Raw genomic sequence first — 18,368 nt, forward strand, 5'->3', positions numbered from 1 at the left:
CGGACAGACGGGCGGACCGACGTATCCCAGGAAAAACTAACATCTTTAAAACGCGACACAGTGCGGCGGAGTTTGGACAGTCTTCGTTCGGACCACCACGTGCATACCTGATTTAGGAGCGGGATAGGCGGGACCTCGCCCGCCTTTGGAAACGCGTGCTTTAACCTCATGCCATGGTGGAAATTATGAGATGAGTGTTTGCATCACCTTCGAAGCTGGCTTGGCTGAGAACATCGTAGTGAGTGTAAACATCCGCGAAGGGCACCAAAAATGCCCACAAAAGCGTTTGCTGACACAGGTAAGAAATAAATGCACGCTCTACCGATAAGGAATTCAAATAATGCGTGTTATTGTCTTTTTTTCTTTTTTTTTCTTTTTTATTGTGGTTGTTTCCTATAGCAATAGCAATGCTCCATTATTTCTTCTATGGTTCGTCTGCGATTCTGCCGGACCAAGCCGGAGATTACAATTAATTTTGCCTTTCGAAAAACCTCAAGAAGACACATTTTACAGCTTCATTGTTATTTTTACAGGACGGATTATCAGAACAGTATGTAAAAGGTGTATAAAGGCACAAAAGAAATCTGCATCACGGTGAACTCAAGCTAAATGACGCACAGTTCGTAATTTCAGACCGCGTCGATGGGTTCAGATAAGGGTGGGTCCCAATGATATGATTTTGCCACTAGAGTGGCGCGTTTTGTCACAAGATCATTGTTACATGTTTGCAGCGGGGCTCTGGAAATTTTTGTTCTTTTCGTTTCACTTTTATTTTCAGTCGATTCCATTTTCACTCTGTTTATCTGTGAGCTAATACGTGGACGACGAACACTGATGTCAAGTGATGTATGTACACACAGGGAATGAAAGCCGTGTGATTTGATGCGCAGTCAAAGGGTATCAATGCAAATTTTGTCCGTCACATGAACTCGCCTGAAGCAAAAAAATGTCGCCCAAAATCCCGGATGAAGGCATAAGCACTCAGCGCAAAGAAAGTGCCACCATTTCAAGACCGCAGCGGGAAAGCGTTACCACATTGTGGCGTTTTTCTCCGCGGACGCCCAGATCGCAGCATAAATGCCTGGAGATGAGCGACCCACCTCGGATACATCTCACACGCAGAGGCACTGCGGTCGTGCAACGCAACCGGAAAGCTCCACTTTCTAGAGCATAGGACAATGGCAGCTAAAGGAGAAAAAAAATGAACGTCGTGAAATGTTTGTCGAGAACAATGTTTTCCGCCTTACATAACAAAGCCCCTCGAGTGCGTTTTGTTGCTGCGGCCAGAAAGAAGGGGAAAAAATGTGGGAGAAAAAGAACAGAACATGCGAATTCCCGCTCGCAGGCGCTGCTGCGTCTTCGGCGCCACAGGAGTGCGTTCGAAACCGACGCGGACCAATTTTCTCCGGCTCGCACGCGGCCACGAAGCAGCTCATTCACAGGGGCGAGCGTGTTGACCAACTCAGCTGTCTTTTGCAGAGGCAGTGCGAGCTTTAAGCTCGGCCACTTTGACTGGCCAGTGAGTAAAGTATTGCCTGCGTGTGCCTGTGCAACGCGTGTGATTAGCGCGCATTGGACTGCTAGCTTGGTCGAGCTTGCATGCACCTGCGTGTTAGGATCGCCTGTGTTCGCACGGCGGCAGCTGCGAACCCTGCCGTCACATGCGTACAGCGTGATTTGCAGCTGTCGTCTCCTTCCCCGGACTCTTTTGACTCAGGTTGCAGCACAACAGGGCCTTTCTTCATACTCCAGAGAAAGATGAAACCGAACGGCAACATGAGCTCAATGTGCAGCTGAGAACACGCACCGGTATATCTCTGAACGCATTAATCGAAGACCGCGAGATTTGTCTGGTTACTTCCCAAACGCATCGCTTGTTCATAGAGCAGCTTTTCTCCAAGAACGCGAAGTGTACCTATGTCACACCCACCTTACGTGATCACTCTACCACCACTCTGTCACGCGCATATAGGAGCTGGATTGGACAACTCCATGTGATGACTTTGTAGTTTAGGACTGCTATGCATGATTTAGAAGCTTCTGGCTGTGTAAGTTGCGTTTTTAAATTACTAAGCCATACAAAATGCCTACATGAAGGGTGCAGTTTGGTAAGCGAAAGGGGTTGACATCAGTCATAAGTTCGCCCCGGCATACGACGTGCTCGTGGCCAATGGGGCAGCCTATGCAAGCCCTAACTTTGAATCAAGCTCGGAGACATTTGTCAAGATAAAAACACGAATTAATGTGATGAGGTGGATTCCTTCTCCTTCTTTACAACCTTTTGATTCTGCTCATGTTCTAAGTCGCAACAGTAGGAGCGGGACCGGCTTATATGAGAGGCGGTAAGTCCTCTACTTAATTGTAGAACTTAAACAGCCAATGCCGACAAAATACAAGTTTGTTTTATTCGAAATATTTGGTGTTTTATAGTGCCCCTAAGTGCTTGTACGGCAGTAAATGATGCTTTATTCACTGAGAAATTAAGCAATTTAAGCCATAATTTTGATTATCCTGCTGAATCGTGTGTTTCGTGGCGTAAGTATGCCTACTAGAGCCAAAGCGAACTGCGGAACGCCTTGTTCGCTGTCAGTCCTCCTAGATGGCGTCACCATGCTGCTCTGGACCGCTGTCCACCCTCCCTTTTTTTTACCTGTGCCTGGGTAATGTTTGTTACGGTTGATAGTACTCGTTTCATGAAACATTGGGTATGCTCGACAAGCAGAGTCACAGAAGACAATGTCGCTTATGCCAGTTGGCCTGTTTAGGCTCAACGCGCCCGACGGCCGTGCAGCTACAACAGGCACAGTGCTCGCAGTACGCACTGACCTACCCTAAGCCCATGCCAACAAATGGGCACGAGCCCAGGATCGGCTTTTTTCTTATGGCGTCCATCTGCGAATGTAAACTTGACCCAAATTCCTTGACACCACCCTCCCCACCCGCCCCCACTTAGACCGAGTCACCATTTTTATGTTAATAAAGTTTCCTCCTCCTCCTTTTAGAACTACCCCTTTAGAACGCTCCGCATGAAGTATTGTGTGTCCTCCAAAAATCATTGTAATCGCATTGCTGTACGTCAACGGCTTCGCTGTGAGTCTAATCGCCTTGGGGTGGTCCTCTGCGAATATTTTTTTCGTTTGATCGTTGTGTACGGAGGGCATATGGTTTTTTGCTGTTTTTTTAACTAACTGAGCTACAGTAGCCGGGTTTTCTGCGAGCCAGGATTTTCATCTTATTATTTTCACTATCTAACAATAAAACCTATCCGTAAGAAAATGAACCTATCAAGCCACCAATGGTTCAGCGACAGTGTGGCCTCAGATTGCTCCCATCAAGCGTTCAGTACGCAGCGAAGCCCACACTCGTCGTTAGCAGAAAAAGTGTTGGCTTTGCCTACGCCTACATAGCACATGCACGAGAAGAGAGTGATGCTAAACTAAGGTTGCAGAGTTAACAGCCTTCCCGAGCGCAGCTGCACAAGTATTCAGGGTCGGTACTTTACTAAAGGATAAAAAAGGATAAATAGTCCTCAAGAAGTTACCGCAGCAGTACTAAGGGAATCAGTTGTCGCGGCGACATTCGGCCCCTGCGCATGTCATCTTCGTTGCCACTTTTAATGTATACAAACATCCTGAAATTGTACGCAATAAAAGTAAAACAGCCTACCATCATACTTCGTTTCACCACTCAGCTTGCATCGACAAAGCAGGCCAGTCCCTTGAGAAAATGGTTGCTGAATTTCTGTTGACATTTCGTTGAGTTCTTATTCGGTTAGTCTCGTGACTTTTGTTTTCATTTTTGTGCCACTACACGATTTCTTAGAGCAAGAACAATAAACCTTCAATTGAGCTCTGGTGTTTAACTATGGATAGCACGGTCTACCAACGATAGGTGTTTCAATAAACAAGTGCTTTCACCGCAACAGAAACTGAGCACAAAAACCGTTCAACTAAACATCAACAAAAAGACAGCGAGCACTCGTAAAAGTAAAAACCTCGACAAAATATCAATACGAAATTTCGTTTACTCTCAAGTGGAACTCAGGGGGAATTCGGCGTAATAAACTCAATGGAAAATCAATGAAAACACGGTGGCCACTTTTCCACAGGAACTCAACAAATTCTCAACAGAATTACAATAGAATTCTTTGGGTACTGAACAATACTTGTTGAGTCAATTCAAATATCGATTGAAACTCAACAAAAATTTTTGTAAGGGGTGAACATAAATGCTATACGCAATTCAAAAATAAATGTGCGTGTATGTTTGGGATGGTGACAGAAGAACACGTGTGGAAACTACTCTGCCCCGAAACGGCATTACCGGCAACTGCAACCATTTTAGAAAACACCTAAGACAACATTTCCTTCCACATAAACAGGATTTTCGTGCCTGTCAGGTGACGCATACGTTTGAGTACACATTAGACGCCAACGTGGCTAGGAAAGGAAACGGGCACAAGAGGCGTAAGCGAAGACTGCCCCATACTGTATACCCATCGACAACCTATTTTAGAGCATGTTGAATCCCTCGCGCGTGAGCTAAGCGGGGTGGCGACGGAACATTCCTAAGCCGGCTTAGGACATCTTACGCCCTGTTAAGACTGCTATCGCAACTGCCATGATATTTTTATTACTGACGTCATTGACTTACCACCCAACCGACCTACGTAAAACGCCGTTTCTTGTGTCTTAGGCTTCGATATGCCCGCTACGTCGGTAGTCTGAACCCACCGTTAAGCAATAGGATGAATTACTTACCACTTCCGTCTAGGCCCCACGCTACAACCAAAAGTTCATTTCTGGCCTTGCGCGGCAAAGCTACCGCTGTTCTAGCGAGGGCTAGTCGCAGTGTAGGACTACTGACTAATTGAGATCTCCTGGAGATGATTAACGTGCGCCGAGTGTATTACACTCCGGTCATTCCCATATCCGGGCGGGATCGATCGCCGTTTCTTGTGCTCAGTAGCACAATGCTTCAACCAATGAGCTCACGTGACAGGTGCATGAGTACCTTATATGCGCGCACGGCAAGCGGTGCAGCCGTGTCTTGGGTAAAGAAGGGAAAGCGCCCTTCTTTGCAAAAAGAAAATAAAAAACGATAGAAACGCAGAAGTGTAAAACCATAGAGCGGCTTAAGAGCTTGGGTGTGCGAATATCATCGCGAAGTAGCGTGCATCGCTGGATATATCTTGCGTGCTCTTGTTTTTGTTTTGCCTCTGTCAGACAACAGTCCTCTATAGGTGACAGAAATGGTGCCGAATAAAAAATGGCAGTTGTTTACGTCAGCAAAGTGCGCAGCCGCAGACTGCCCACTTTGCGACATTCAACAGCACTCAGTTTTCAGCGTTTTGCTTTGCGTGCTGTTCGTTTCTATTGAGAGGGAAGTTTCCCCGCTGTACAGTCGGTAAAACGCTTGTCTATAGCAGCGATTTCTACTTCAACTGGCCGTATCTGGAAAGTGCTGACGGATACTCTTCAAACAAGTGTCGGGGACTGAAGTGGTCGGCGTAAACTTCAGAATGGTGCACTAACTTTCTCTAAATTATTTTAAGCCAACACCGTAGAAGGCCGGAAGCACAAAAAGCCGCGTTATAGACGAGCTTTTTACCGACTGTACACCGTGTTGCTGTTCTCGCCAAATTATGTTTTGCCGCTCCGTTTAGTTGTATGGCACATTTGGGTTTGCACTGGGATGCTTTCCGGTAAGATCAAACAATCATAGGAGCCCCGACAAGTGCACATGGGCAAGTTTGTATGGAGACATGGTGACTAAAAGCGCAGAAAAACTCAGGACAAAGGGGGGAACTACACAGTACGAGAGCTTTGAACAAGGACTCTCGAACAACAAGAAGACCGAACAAGGAGTGATTGATCGACCTCTTCGATTTGCTTGAATTTTTTTGTATCATTACCTGATGACTGAAATGCCCAGATTTACCAATCTGCCCCTGGAAAAAAAACATCCTTTAATTTAAAAATTTCTTCGAACGCGACAACGCAGATCCCCGGCGCTAGCTGCCCTGCGCCTCGGCCAAATTTAGCGACATCTATCTACGAAAATATTAATGCGGGGCGACTGGTAAATTTTACGCTCATATTACGCGTGGCGTACTTTTCTCTAAAACAATTTTGTTCCTGACAAGAATGTTATTTTTTTCTATTAATGTGTCAAATTTGGCTCAGAGCCCAATTTTTTTTTTCGAAATTTGCACCTAAATATTACAAGGAGCACTTAAGTTACAGCTTTCAAAAATTAACCAAAGGTGTTCGTTACACGTGTAAATAAACACAATACATATTATGATTTATACTATGGTGTAGATGCAACGGGCAAGCACGTTTAAATAAAAATCAGAAAAACAGTAAGTTCGGACGCTTATATAGAAAAACGCATCTTCGGGTTTTCTGAAATTCTCCTCACATGTCCGCCTTTTGGTGCACTTGCATTATCATTAAAAGCATGTTGTACCGTTTTGTTCTTAGGTCTTACGTCCTACGTACGACGTCTCACGTTTTCTTCATACGTCTTGGTTCACACGTCTCAGGTCCTACGTACGACAACACTTCTGAAATGCTGTTGTCGCACTTTACTTTGTAGCCGTGCTGTTTTCTCCCCGTGCGTTGGTTAACTGCGTTCCGCGTGGCCATTCATGTTTCATCGCATATTGTTTTCTTGTTAACTGTTTCATAATGGTACGCTGGGGTCCCAGTTTAGCTTCGGGGTTTTGTGGCACTTGAGTAAATTCGGCACGGGGGGGAGCAAATTGCGCGTGCTTCCTCCTCCGCGTGGGGCCACAAACAGAACTAGTGCCCAGAGAATCACGGCCCAGGAAGGCTCTCTTGAACTGCCCGTGGGGAAGACCGCTAACAGACCACGCTAAATCATACAAGGAAAGTCGACAGTTCCGACACGTTTTGACGCAGTCCCGACGCGCTCCTAGCGCCAAAAATGCCCTGTGCGCTATAAAAGGTCCGGGTTGCACTCGCAGTGAGCTCAGTGTCTGCTGCTTGCCTGGGTGCACCGAGGATATACAAAGGTTTCCCTACCCTCTTCTCGGCTTACAGTTCGTGCGCTTCTTCAAGATGTGCCAAGCAAGCGGCCTGAGTTTCTTCGTTGTCGGTAAGGCGCCTTTGGGAGAGTGCTGTGCAGTGCATGCAGTGTACAACGTTACAAGATCGCCGGGTAGGCAGGGCCAGGGGATCGCTCTACGCAGCTATGCGAGGCTTCTACTGCACCTCACAGCTGAATCAAGTCCATTTGCGCATTTTTAACGGTCAAGGTGGGCTGCAGGCTGTCGCAGCCGGCGATCACCTAAGACCGTGAGCGAACTTATAGCTGGCGATGCGTTTTAACACGAAGCAACCCAGCATTTGTTACACTTTGCCCCCCCTTCAAACTTGTCGACCCAGCAACGGGTGGAACTGGTAGCCCCTGACTTGTGGTTGTGACGATGCAAATTTTTCGGAGCCACGCCACAATCCTGTTCGTAAAATGTATACAACCATACGCATAAAGCTGTTGCGAGCCCTTTGTGTCATGTGGTAACTGTCATTACTCTAAAAACTTCGCCTACATATTTATATTTTTGGAAAGTCAACTTAGATGTCACACGTTTCTTCTGGACGGAAATATTAGGTAAGCACTTAATTTTCCCGTCCTGAAGTCGCAGATATAAAGATCCAGTAAAAAACTTATCAACTTGAAGCTGCTGTCCGCAGTATTTAGATGGTGCTTGTATTCGTTGTACATGTTTTTGTGCGTTAAGCAAAATTTTGCTCGCGCGAGAGATAGAAAGAGAAAGCTTCTTCTCTCTCTCTTTCTCACTCTCTATTGCGCAAGCCTGCTTTATACCGATAAAAAGTGTGTTATTGCTAAATGATGCCATATTAGAAGCTCAGCATGTCAAAGTCTTGACAAAAACACCTACTAGATTTTGTTGTCGAGGTATGTAAAATAATTTTTGATAAACTTTCTTTGCGGTAGGTTGCAATGCGTCGATTCAGCCGTCCATTCTTTCAGTCACTGATTCATTAATTCCTTAATTTGTAAATGAGTTTCTAATTTGTTATTTCACTGAATGGAAAGGATAATAAATTTAATTTATTGTTTCCGCAATAATCTGACATCTTCACGTTGTCTGGACTGAAGACCCTGACTACGTACATTCTCGCTTGAGCTCTTATTAAGGTTCTCTCTCTCTCTGTCTCTCTGTCTCTGTCTCTCTCTCTTTCTCTCTCTTGACGGGAAAACAAAATTTTGTACTAAATTTAGCACTATGTTAAATTGTTGCTCTCGAATATTGCCAAAGTTCGACACTTTGGTATAACGCTGTGCTGATTGATCTCGTGTATTTGTACTTCTAAACCATCTTTTTCGGGTGATTCATTGCATTAAACAGTACAATCATTTCCCTATTTTTCGTGGAAACCTTGATGTTGACTTGGCGCTGAGTATATTTCGACATGCAGGTCTGGTCATCCTCTCCTCCATCTCTGCGCACGATGTTGCTGAGGAGCTCAGGGTAAGTCGGCCATTACGCCCAAGCTGCTGCCCAGTTGTTCGCAAATACAGGTAAATGTACCTCCAAATTTAGGTAGCGCGTTCATAACTGCTTTTCCCCTGAGCGTGAGAAAAACCCTCAACCTGCATTTTATACCGGTAATTGAAATGTGTGTTCTCGGACTTAAGAACAGATAACTTGTAGGAGCGGCCTGAATAGGCCGCTTCAACGAAGTCTCGGGGCACGAAAACTGATTTATTATAAGCGATACTTCATTTGAAACATGTGTGATGTACTCTCTGCACACTGCTGTAGGGACCATAAAATGCTTCGAATAAACCGGGACTTCGAATAAAGAGATTTTGTTATAGCGAGGATTTACTTATATCTGTATTCTTCGTTAGCTTGCAAATGTGGTCGCAGACAGGAGGTGCTCTCTGATGGTTTAGTTGAATCTACAGTACGACCTAAAACATATATGTGCTAAAGTCTGACTCGGGTTGAATGCAATATGCAATCTTTAGAGCCGAAGGCTGTTACGAGCTTTACGAAACGCTTTCGAATCCGACAAGCAAACCCCTCACCCTCAAAAAGTCAAAAACTTGTAAAAAGTGTAACAAGTTCAGAGGGGAAAATTTCGTATGATTTAGGTTATATCCTTTGCTTATTAAAATCGCAGAATAACGCAGAATAAGACCAAGATGACTGAGGGATAGTGGGTAATTCGTGTAAGGACCGAACTCTGTGGTACCAAAGGGATATCACAGATGGATAGACCGCGTGATGTTTGTACAAAATAGCCAGGGCTATTTTTACTGAAATGCTTATCCAACCTTGTCATGAATTTTCAATTTTATTTTATTGTTTTGACATGTTCGTTATTGCAACCCTTATCAGACCATCGACTAAAGAAACTATCAAACAGCTACCCGTTACTCAAGAAACCCCGGCAGGTTCTGATCCTGACTGCTTCTTTTTCTCCTCGTACTTTTATACTGCAGATGAAACGCCAGACGTACTCCCTTCCCCACGGCTCCGAACTCCTTCTTGAGCCACTGAGGACGAGGTTTCGATGCCGATATGACGGCTACTTCGCTGACGTGGACAACAACTGCAGAGTCTACCATATCTGCACTCGGTAGGAAAACTCGTAGGAAGTGTCCTGTTTTGTCGTAAATGCATGGGCTTAGTTGCAACTGATTCTTTTTAGGTGCTGAACTTCCGTCTTGACAACCTTTTGCTGCTACTCAGGTGTAAAATTGAATACTATGAAGTTGCGATAAAGAGTCTGTAGGGGGCAATGTTTGATGAGCGTAAAGAGTTCCTTAGCTACAGCTGTTCATGTTGACACCGATCATACTGCATTCAGGAAAGGTTATGTCAGAATCAAGTGTTAGGGGGGTTGGATGATATCGAAAATTTTACACAATCGATGAAAACAACCCACACTGAAGAAAGAACGATGTGCGCTTGAAGTAAACAGCTTCGAACGTTTGCAAAGAGGGCAGCAGGAAAGCGCACTCGGCGAATGTAATTAAGCATGGCAAGTTCTGTCCCGCTGAGTAATGAGGAATTTTGTAAAAGGGCATTTAGACGCTGGCGCAGACAGTTATCTTTAGTATTCTTTTGGGCTTTAGTCCACACCAGAAAATTAGATAATCATGGCGGTTATTTGCCCAATTAGAGACACAGAAGTTATTTTTGAATAATGAGTTTTCGGTATTGTTAACCAAATAAAAGCGGCATAAAATTTTGCAAAATGTTTTTGGTTTCTTCCAGAAAACACAGTAATGAAGTGTGAGCACGAACGCGCGAAAATTTCGATTCTTCGGTGGTGGAAACGCCAATTCGAGCGCCTCACGCATGCATGGCGTCGTTGTTGTTGTTGTGAGAGTTTATTGATAAAAGAGGGGAAGGGAGTTGGGTCAAAAAGGGGAGCAACGGGTGGCCATCTTATTCAGATGAGTCATGGGCCGTGGCTGCAGTCTTCACCCGGAGAATCAGGGCTTCCTGTTCTTTGAGCTGGCTGCAGCGCAGCACGCGCTCCCAATGGGCAGGAGAGGTGGAGAGAGGGGTGGGGAGGGGAGGATTGGACGCTCATGACCAAACTACGTGGCTGGTGGTGTTGAGAATCTCCAGTATTGGTAGTTGAATGGGTAGAGGGTGGGGTAGACGTACTGAATACGGGTGTGATTGTGGTACGTCTGGGTATGTAACGTGGCGCCATATGCGGGCGTCGGTGGTGTGAGGGAGGGGCAGGGGGGATGGAGTCGTCGGGAGTCCCGGTAGTGGGGCTAGGATGTCGGAGTAGGTGGGTGGGTAGGGAGTGGAGGGCTAGGGCATTGTGGGCCGGTTCTTCATTCATCTCTTCAGGGAATGCCCAAAGTGAGTTCCTATAAGAAAATCACCTACCCCTCTTTCGAAACGACAACGATGGGGAACTCGAAGATTTACAAAATCAAGTCCAACACCAAACGAGCCAACCCAGCAGCGAGCGGATCCTATTGGTCGAGATATCCGCTCTTTATGCGAACACCTGCTTAATGTGGGACGGCTTACTGCACTGCGATTGTGCTCTCTCGTGCTTTACTGATACGGGCGTTCCACGGCTTTCGCTAGCGTTCAACCATCATCGTCTTTAGATGGAGGGGTGCATTCTCTGTCTAGTTTAGCACGTCCATGCACGCCTTTCCAATTGCAAACTGCTTCGAGCTTGCCCCCCCCAAAAAATGGCGCAGTCGGATAGACGTCGGTGTCCTAACGCGAAGCACCCAGGTTATATTCCGGTCACGGGAAGCGTGTTAATTTTTCTTCACTTCACGCACGATCATCATCATTGCCAAAGACAGTTGGCTTTCCTGCACTGCGTTTTGGATGAACTACAGATATAATTGAGAAGCTGAAAGCTTCGCTTTAATAACACAGGGCGGCAGCAAATCCCGGATTCCGTGCAACAATCTGTGTCGAGAGCTGCACGGAAGCGATAATGGAGTAAAGCACGGTTTTGCGCTGATCTTTTCCAACCATAACAGAGTCCCAACTGAGCAATGTCCGGAGTCGAATGGCTGTCTTTGACTAAACCGGGGCAGGATTTCAGCACGCTCCACGTTTGTGGATGCTTGCACCGCGAAAGCAGTAAATTTCGGACTGATTAACTGAAAGGATTAGGGCATTTTTAGGGGAGCAAATAACAGGATTCATCCGCATTTGGCCACACCTTCAGTGCTTCTTTTGGAACATTTTGCGAAAAGTGATCCCATAAAAACATATCCAATCCTTCTCAATTACACAATTGCATTGTAATTTAACCCATGCTACAAATCTAACGGACATTACACATACGCTTTAAAAGCACACGTATGTCTGCTTCACCACAATGGACCTGAATGGCCAATCCTACGTAAAATAAGGGCAAAATAGGCCAAAATGTTACGTGACGCCAGCGAGCATGGCGTTTTATATTTCGTGTTGTCACAGTGTAGACGACGCTTTGGAGTCAAATACAATGCCGGGTCTCGTCACTGGCCTACTTTGCCCCTTAGGATCGCTGTTTGGTCATTCAGGCGTGCTTGAGGGAAGCAAACCTGTTGAAAATTTTGGCTGTGCACCGCGAAAACTACACTCAAACTTTTTCAGCCCCATTTGGTTTATACTTAGCGCCGCTAAGAAAAACACAATATACAGAAAACTTCGTTCTGGATGTTTTAGGAAAGAAACAACTCTGATACGAAAGACGGGGAAGTTTTTCGTGAAAGAAATCTCACAATTTAAATGCTTGTTTCGAGGTGGACAGAAAAGTCGTCCCGTAGACAGTGCAGCTCTGAAACGCTTCAAAACGCTGGTATTATTATCGTAGTGAACCAAAAATTTAGAAATGCAAGAAAATTCCGTTGTTTGGCCTGGAGACGGAAAGCAGTAAGTGTTCATTTGGATTATCTTGCCTCGAGACAGAAACAGATCGAAGTATGCACGCTCTCTAGGAAGCCACCCCGAATACTCCAGTTTATTTAAGTTTATTTATTTTTTCTCAGTAAAGAAACTTTATTCTCTCTCTCGCTCTCTCTTCCAAGCTAAAGGCGTTTGTTGAGACGAGAACCCCCATTCAAACTCAACTGGTTGTTTTTGAAGCACGCCCGTACGATGCTGTCATTACTGAATTCGGATGACTTGGGTGTAGAACTCCGCCCGGTCGGCCGCACGGGACTGCAAGAGTGAAGTATATTTAGGAGTTGTAGCTAAAGTTCTGCTGCTGAAAAAATTCTGAAAGCACCTTGCGGTGCTACTTGGCGAAATTCAGCACCACGTGTCATTCACGTTATGCTCCTGTGTACCGCAGGTCCTCCGACACGCAGCAGCTGCAACGGTTCAGCTTCCTGTGCGGCAACATGACCATGTTCAACCAGCTCACACTCACCTGCTCGCGGCCCGAGGACTCCGTACCGTGCCGCAACGCCCCTGTCTTCTATTACGTGAACGACAACATCGGTTACCAGGACACACCCTTCCTGTATGACGACGACGTCAGCAACGCCGACCAATTCATTCACACCAACAGGCTGCACAACGCACGGCCCAAACGGCCGTTTTAGGACAAGCCTGGTTGCACTTAGCGCCTCTTCGAGAAAACAGCAATGCGGAACCTTGGCTCTGGACTTTTAGACAATCCGTCTCGGCCCGCTAGTCCCAAAGAAACGGCCCAGACCTTGATCCAATCCCTAATGCAACTCACGAGCAGTGGGAGAGTGAGCTTGCCAGCTCAGACCTGACTGAGTAAGCAGCTTTGGCTCGCTGAAAGGGCGAAGACGGCAGGCCGCACCGACGGAGTCCTGGAATGAGGACCCCGACCACAATCCCGCTCGACTTCACTGTTAATAAAGTTTGCTCCTCCTCCTCTTCCTCCAGGTCCATTCTTTGCTAGGGAAGTTACAACGACATTGCGAAGCGACCCTCGCTTGGTCGTCATGGTGGTATGTAGTCCCATGAACAGGTGTATTCTACCCAACGACCTCGAGAAAAAATTTTTCAGTCACGCCCAGTGGCAAAAGGTTATGCATTAACCTGTAAGTTTATGTCATAAGCCAGGTATATTGTGTTGCTTTTATGACGTGGGTCGGTACTACAGATTGCGTGTGGATCAAGCCCGGGTTTTTATATCAGAGATTGTGTAGATCCACACGCTGTTAACCAAATGACCGGCATGAAGGTTCCGCGCCAGAAGGCAGGATAAGCAGACGCGGCCTGTTTAAACATTAATATAGGAAGTAAACTGAAGCCTCCCAGCATCAACGTAATCATACTGCCCATTTAAGCATATTAGGAAGGTTTTTATCTGAAGAAGTTGCTTTTTGCAGAGCGTTTCAGCGCCGCCAAGATTCTTGTGATGCAAAGGGATTCAAACAGGTAGCTAGACGCCTGAATGTTCAGGAGAACAGTGACTACACGATGTAACTGAATGGGGAATAAAAAGTCGCTTTGTTTTCCGGGATTGCGTACGTGGAACAAACCATTTATTGGTCTGGTTGGTTCATTGTATTGGTGTTATGTCACTTCGAAAAGCAGGCAATAGGAGAATAAAATGACAAGATTACAGGCGCAAAGGCCTACAGTATTGCACCTCTACTTTTACTAATCTTACCCGCGGGCTTTCCTTTCGGTGTAAAGCGCTGTTTGCGTGTATGAGCTAAATACTTTCCAACCAAATTTTATACATCTTACTGCTTCGCTCCACATCACAGCTAAAAGTAGAAACATTATTGGCAATATATAGTCAAAATGAAAAGACCCGCCGCGGTGGTTCAGTGGCTAAGGCGTTGTGCTGCTGAGCACGAGGACTGGGTTCGATTCCCGACTGTGGCGGCCGCTTTAAGATGGAGGCGAAAAGCAAAAACGCCCGTGTGTACCAGATTTCGTCGCACGTTAAAGATCCCCAGGTGGTCAAAATAAATCCGGAGCCCTCCCCTACCGCGCCCCATCGCCTGCGTTGCGTCGGCGCGTTAAACCCTACAATCAATCAATCAGCTAAAATGAAAAACATTGTTGGCAATATGCGTTATGGTCGCCCTAGCGCACATGTAAGCGCAAACAAGCTTCAAGTCTGCTCGTTACATCCTCGATGTTTCACCACTATACTTCTTGAAGCGAGCTCAGGGGAGGTCCTTGCACAGAGCACTCCAGTAACTACAGGCACAACTTGAAAATCACAGTGCGTTGTTGACAAACTTTTTTCTGAAACCCCAGTAGGTACTTTCCACTGCGCGCGTACACGTTGAAAGTAGATACCCTGAAAAACAGATGGAAGCTGCTGTTATCCTATACGGCAAAACAAAGGATATGTAAACTTGCTTTCTTTCAGTGGCTCTTAGAAAGACAGGCATCACAAAGCTAGCTTGTCTGAAATAGCCTCAAACGAAGCTTGGAGCTTCTTGCATAGCAATCGCTTGCTTAGACACAGATGTTTTTGAACTCAAGGACGTGAGTCGCGCAAAACTACTTTTTGTTTTCTTTCGTCGTAGGCGGACGGATTTGTTCATAATGGCGATGGAGGAATACTGCCAACGGTTACCACTGCCCACTCAACAGACATTTCTGGCTATTAATCGTATAAAACTGCCATACGTGCGTGAACTAAGGGTCAAAGTACTACAAAAAGTGTCCCTAAGCTAGAACAAAATGGTGCGAACCAAACGAAACTTATTGTAAATGTTCTGTACATGCAATTCCACAATTGCAAGACTTGTTGTTGTTGCATGGAAAAAAAATCAAATGAATGCTCTCAGTATCCCATATAATACGCTACCAAAGGAAAGTACAAACACGTTAGAATAATTATGACATTACCAAATTGGAACTGACAGCAAAAACTTTAAGAAAGCTCTTACGAGCGGTTCTCCGATAGTGCGTCCGCATTCTGATCGCATCTGTTCCACCTTCTAGGTTTTCTTACGTGAATCATTTGTTGGCGGAAAAATTAACGGGGGCCTTTTAATGCGAAAGTAGTAGTTAAATATGTTTTTTTTTTTTTTAATCCGGCGCCCATGGCCCACAAAGTACCCCCCCGCACGCGGATGGTACACAAAACGGCTGACTGCTCAAAAGAGAGAAAACGTGCCAATAAATGCTCGGAATGACTCCAAAGTTCTCAGGGGGAGCTGGTATAAACAAAGTGACTGAGTAGGGAAGAAAACAGAGCAAATTTCGCCCAATGTGGATTTGAACACCGGTCCTCCAGGATGTGAGACGAGTACTAAACCCGTCGAGCACTCTAGCTTGATTTTAGCTGGCTGAAGGTGAACCTTGCAAGAAGGTTGTGGCCTTCGAGGTAGCAACGGGTGTTACAGACAAATTTTAGCACTGCAGGAAAAATTATACAAGTAGCTATTGTGTGAGTACGGAAGCACGTTACCGCAAACTAATAATGGTTATGTAGAGCTAACAAGGGCGATTGGCCAATCCTCTCAGCCATAGTAACATAAAGAGGACGGAAACGTCGCGAATGAAAAAGGATGATGGTAATAATGAGAGCACACATGGGCATGACAGGACACGGGGCAGCATAAGCACCACGTCACTACTGTGCACAGAATGAGCGCGCTGCCGTTCACGCGACTCTCGTTATACGAATTTCACCGGTGCGGTGTATGCAGCTATGGATTGAACCGCTTACAGCCACAGCAGCTGTGAAATGTGGCAGGGCACACAACGCCAGCATATTCGCTCCACAATTCAACACTAATGCATTCGCACTCACTACATCATAAGGAGTGCTTAGGTGACGTAGAATTGTCATTTATCTTCTCTTTGTTCTGATCTTGCCTCTTCGGTCCCGTTTTAAAGCGAAGTTTTTCACCGATACCCCTAAAGGGTTCCGTCGCGACCACCGGTGTCAACAGAAAACTCCCGCGAACGAATAAAATAAGCTACCGGCAGCGCCAGAAATCGAACCTGGAGGGAATAGAGAAACGGAGCGAGAGCCCGTTGTCTTACCAATTGAGTTACGAGCCCACGCGGAGACGGAGGAGACGGACGGTGCACTCACCGAGCACAACTGCGGGTTTACTCCCTGCGTTCTCGCTGAATGCCATGTCATAGCGTCACGCGACCTCTCGCGCCGCTGTGCGCTCCGCCTACGACACGTGTAGCGGCCGTATGCGCGCCTTGCGCATGTGCTAGGCATCTCACTTCTCCTCCGTTACTGCCGCGATCTCGTCGCTTCCGGCGGCGGCGCATGAGACGGAGGAAAAGTGAGATCGCCTAATACCGTTTTTGAGCTTCCGTTAATTTTATAAAAAAGAGTTTCTACTCATGTGTTTCACCACTACAACTTAACCAACCACCGCTCATGAATCTTGCATTGATTTAACCTTAGCAAAGAATATCTCTTTGAAGTAATAAAGGGTGTGGTTAAGTGCATTTCAATTGTCTCTGGTTTCACTCTTTGTAAAGCCACGTGTCTGAACACAGGTGACGTTGCATGGGTAATCGTTGTGGTTGTCCTTTACAGCTTCGCTTTCCAACCACTTTCACAGGGTGGATAGGCGCGCATTGTTTTCACCCAGGCAGCATCATTTTCTTTATGTGTGGCCTTTACTGCAACGCTCGAGCAATGCGGGATAGAAAAAGTTTACAACGACCAGGTTGCAGTAACGAGGGCTTGACTGCTACGCACCAAGTTCTTTTGAACTCAGCTTTACTGCTACGCAGTGTCAGATTCCTGGAACATTTTTTTAGCGACAATTCAGGCGGTCTTGTAACATAATATGAAGGCCTTGAGGCCTTTAATTATACAAGCGCTACGCGTTACGCTACTGACGGGCGCATGATATCTTGAGGCACGTAACCCTAGAAAGCTTGCACTATCAAAAAGCAGGAAAAGTTAACTTACACAGTAAAAGTCCTCGGCAGACCTTCCAACAGTAACCGCTCAAGCGTTTTGCCGGATACAGTTTAGGCGTATTTAGTTGAGCTTTTCCCACGAGGCAATTAATTTCTGCAAAGCACTCAACGATCGGCACTGATGGTTTGCTCCAAAAGCCGTTAATTTTCTATTAATGTTACAGAGCGGCTGTCTAGAACAGGGGGCATAACACAGGGCCCAACGGCGGTTTAGTGCAGCCCACGGGCTAGCTTCGAAAGGAAAAGTGGGTCGGTGCTCTAATTCCTACTCGTGCGTCGTTGAAGCACGGGCATGCCGGCGCTTAAACGGCTCTTTTTGCGCATCATGAAAATAACTTTTTTTCTCACGGTAAAGAGAAAATTAGGACCAACTAATATCCCAAAAACACATAGTCGAGAAGAAATTCAGGAACAAATATGCCAATGAAATACCTGCATTCATACGTTGAAAAAACAGACGACAAATAAACTGAAAGGGGCCGCAAACAGTGACTTGAAAAAACTCCGCCGCAAGCCATGTTTTTTTCGAGTACCTGAAGTATCTTGACAGATGGTTGTTTGCGGAAGTTTGTGTAGTCCCCTTCAGTTATAGTGGAATATGTTTTACCTGCAATTGTACAAGTGCGCTCGGATTGGAAGTTTATATTTTCCTCGGGACGCATGTTTATCGCGAATGTCAGCCGAAGGAGCTATGCGTCAGTATAAACTTGAACGTCTGAAAGAGGTTAAAGGGACTCGTAGCTAGTTTTTTTTTTTAATTTTTCCTTATTATGGATGAGAGTCTCGACGTCAGCGATACTGCTATACATAGCCTGTTCTCGTTCGTAAGGTGAACGAAAACTTCAAAGTACTTCAGTATTTGAAGAATACATGTTTGCTACTTTTACCAACTACAGGAGACAAAAATTGGATAGAAAGTACAGTACTCCACTCGAGGAGATATTTTAAGAAAACGCCTTCCGTAACCATAAAC

The 18,368-nt window shown here is 45.8% G+C and overlaps 1 protein-coding gene across 3 annotated transcripts; it reads left to right on the plus strand.

Moving 5' to 3' along the window:
* The first annotated feature begins 1,340 nt into the window (after positions 1 to 1,340).
* LOC144153286 (uncharacterized) lies at positions 1,341 to 18,315 on the plus strand. 3 transcript variants are annotated; one of them, XM_077684939.1, is made up of 5 exons: positions 1,341 to 1,519; positions 7,068 to 7,122; positions 8,472 to 8,524; positions 9,505 to 9,641; positions 12,840 to 18,315. In XM_077684939.1, exons 2-5 carry the CDS (start codon positions 7,086 to 7,088, stop codon positions 13,090 to 13,092), a joined length of 480 nt encoding a protein of 159 aa, XP_077541065.1. In that variant the 5' UTR covers positions 1,341 to 1,519; positions 7,068 to 7,085; the 3' UTR covers positions 13,093 to 18,315. The 3 variants fall into 3 exon arrangements, with proteins under 3 accessions (XP_077541065.1, XP_077541078.1, XP_077541072.1); XM_077684952.1 differs by lacking the exon at positions 7,068 to 7,122; XM_077684946.1 differs by lacking the exons at positions 1,341 to 1,519; positions 7,068 to 7,122 and adding an exon at positions 1,783 to 2,342.
* The last annotated feature ends 53 nt before the right edge of the window (positions 18,316 to 18,368 follow it).

This window comes from Haemaphysalis longicornis, unplaced genomic scaffold (assembly GCF_048455015.1).
Source record: "Haemaphysalis longicornis isolate Haplotype H1 unplaced genomic scaffold, Haemaphysalis longicornis Haplotype H1 scaffold_1, whole genome shotgun sequence".
NCBI classification, from domain to species: domain Eukaryota; kingdom Metazoa; phylum Arthropoda; class Arachnida; order Ixodida; family Ixodidae; genus Haemaphysalis; species Haemaphysalis longicornis.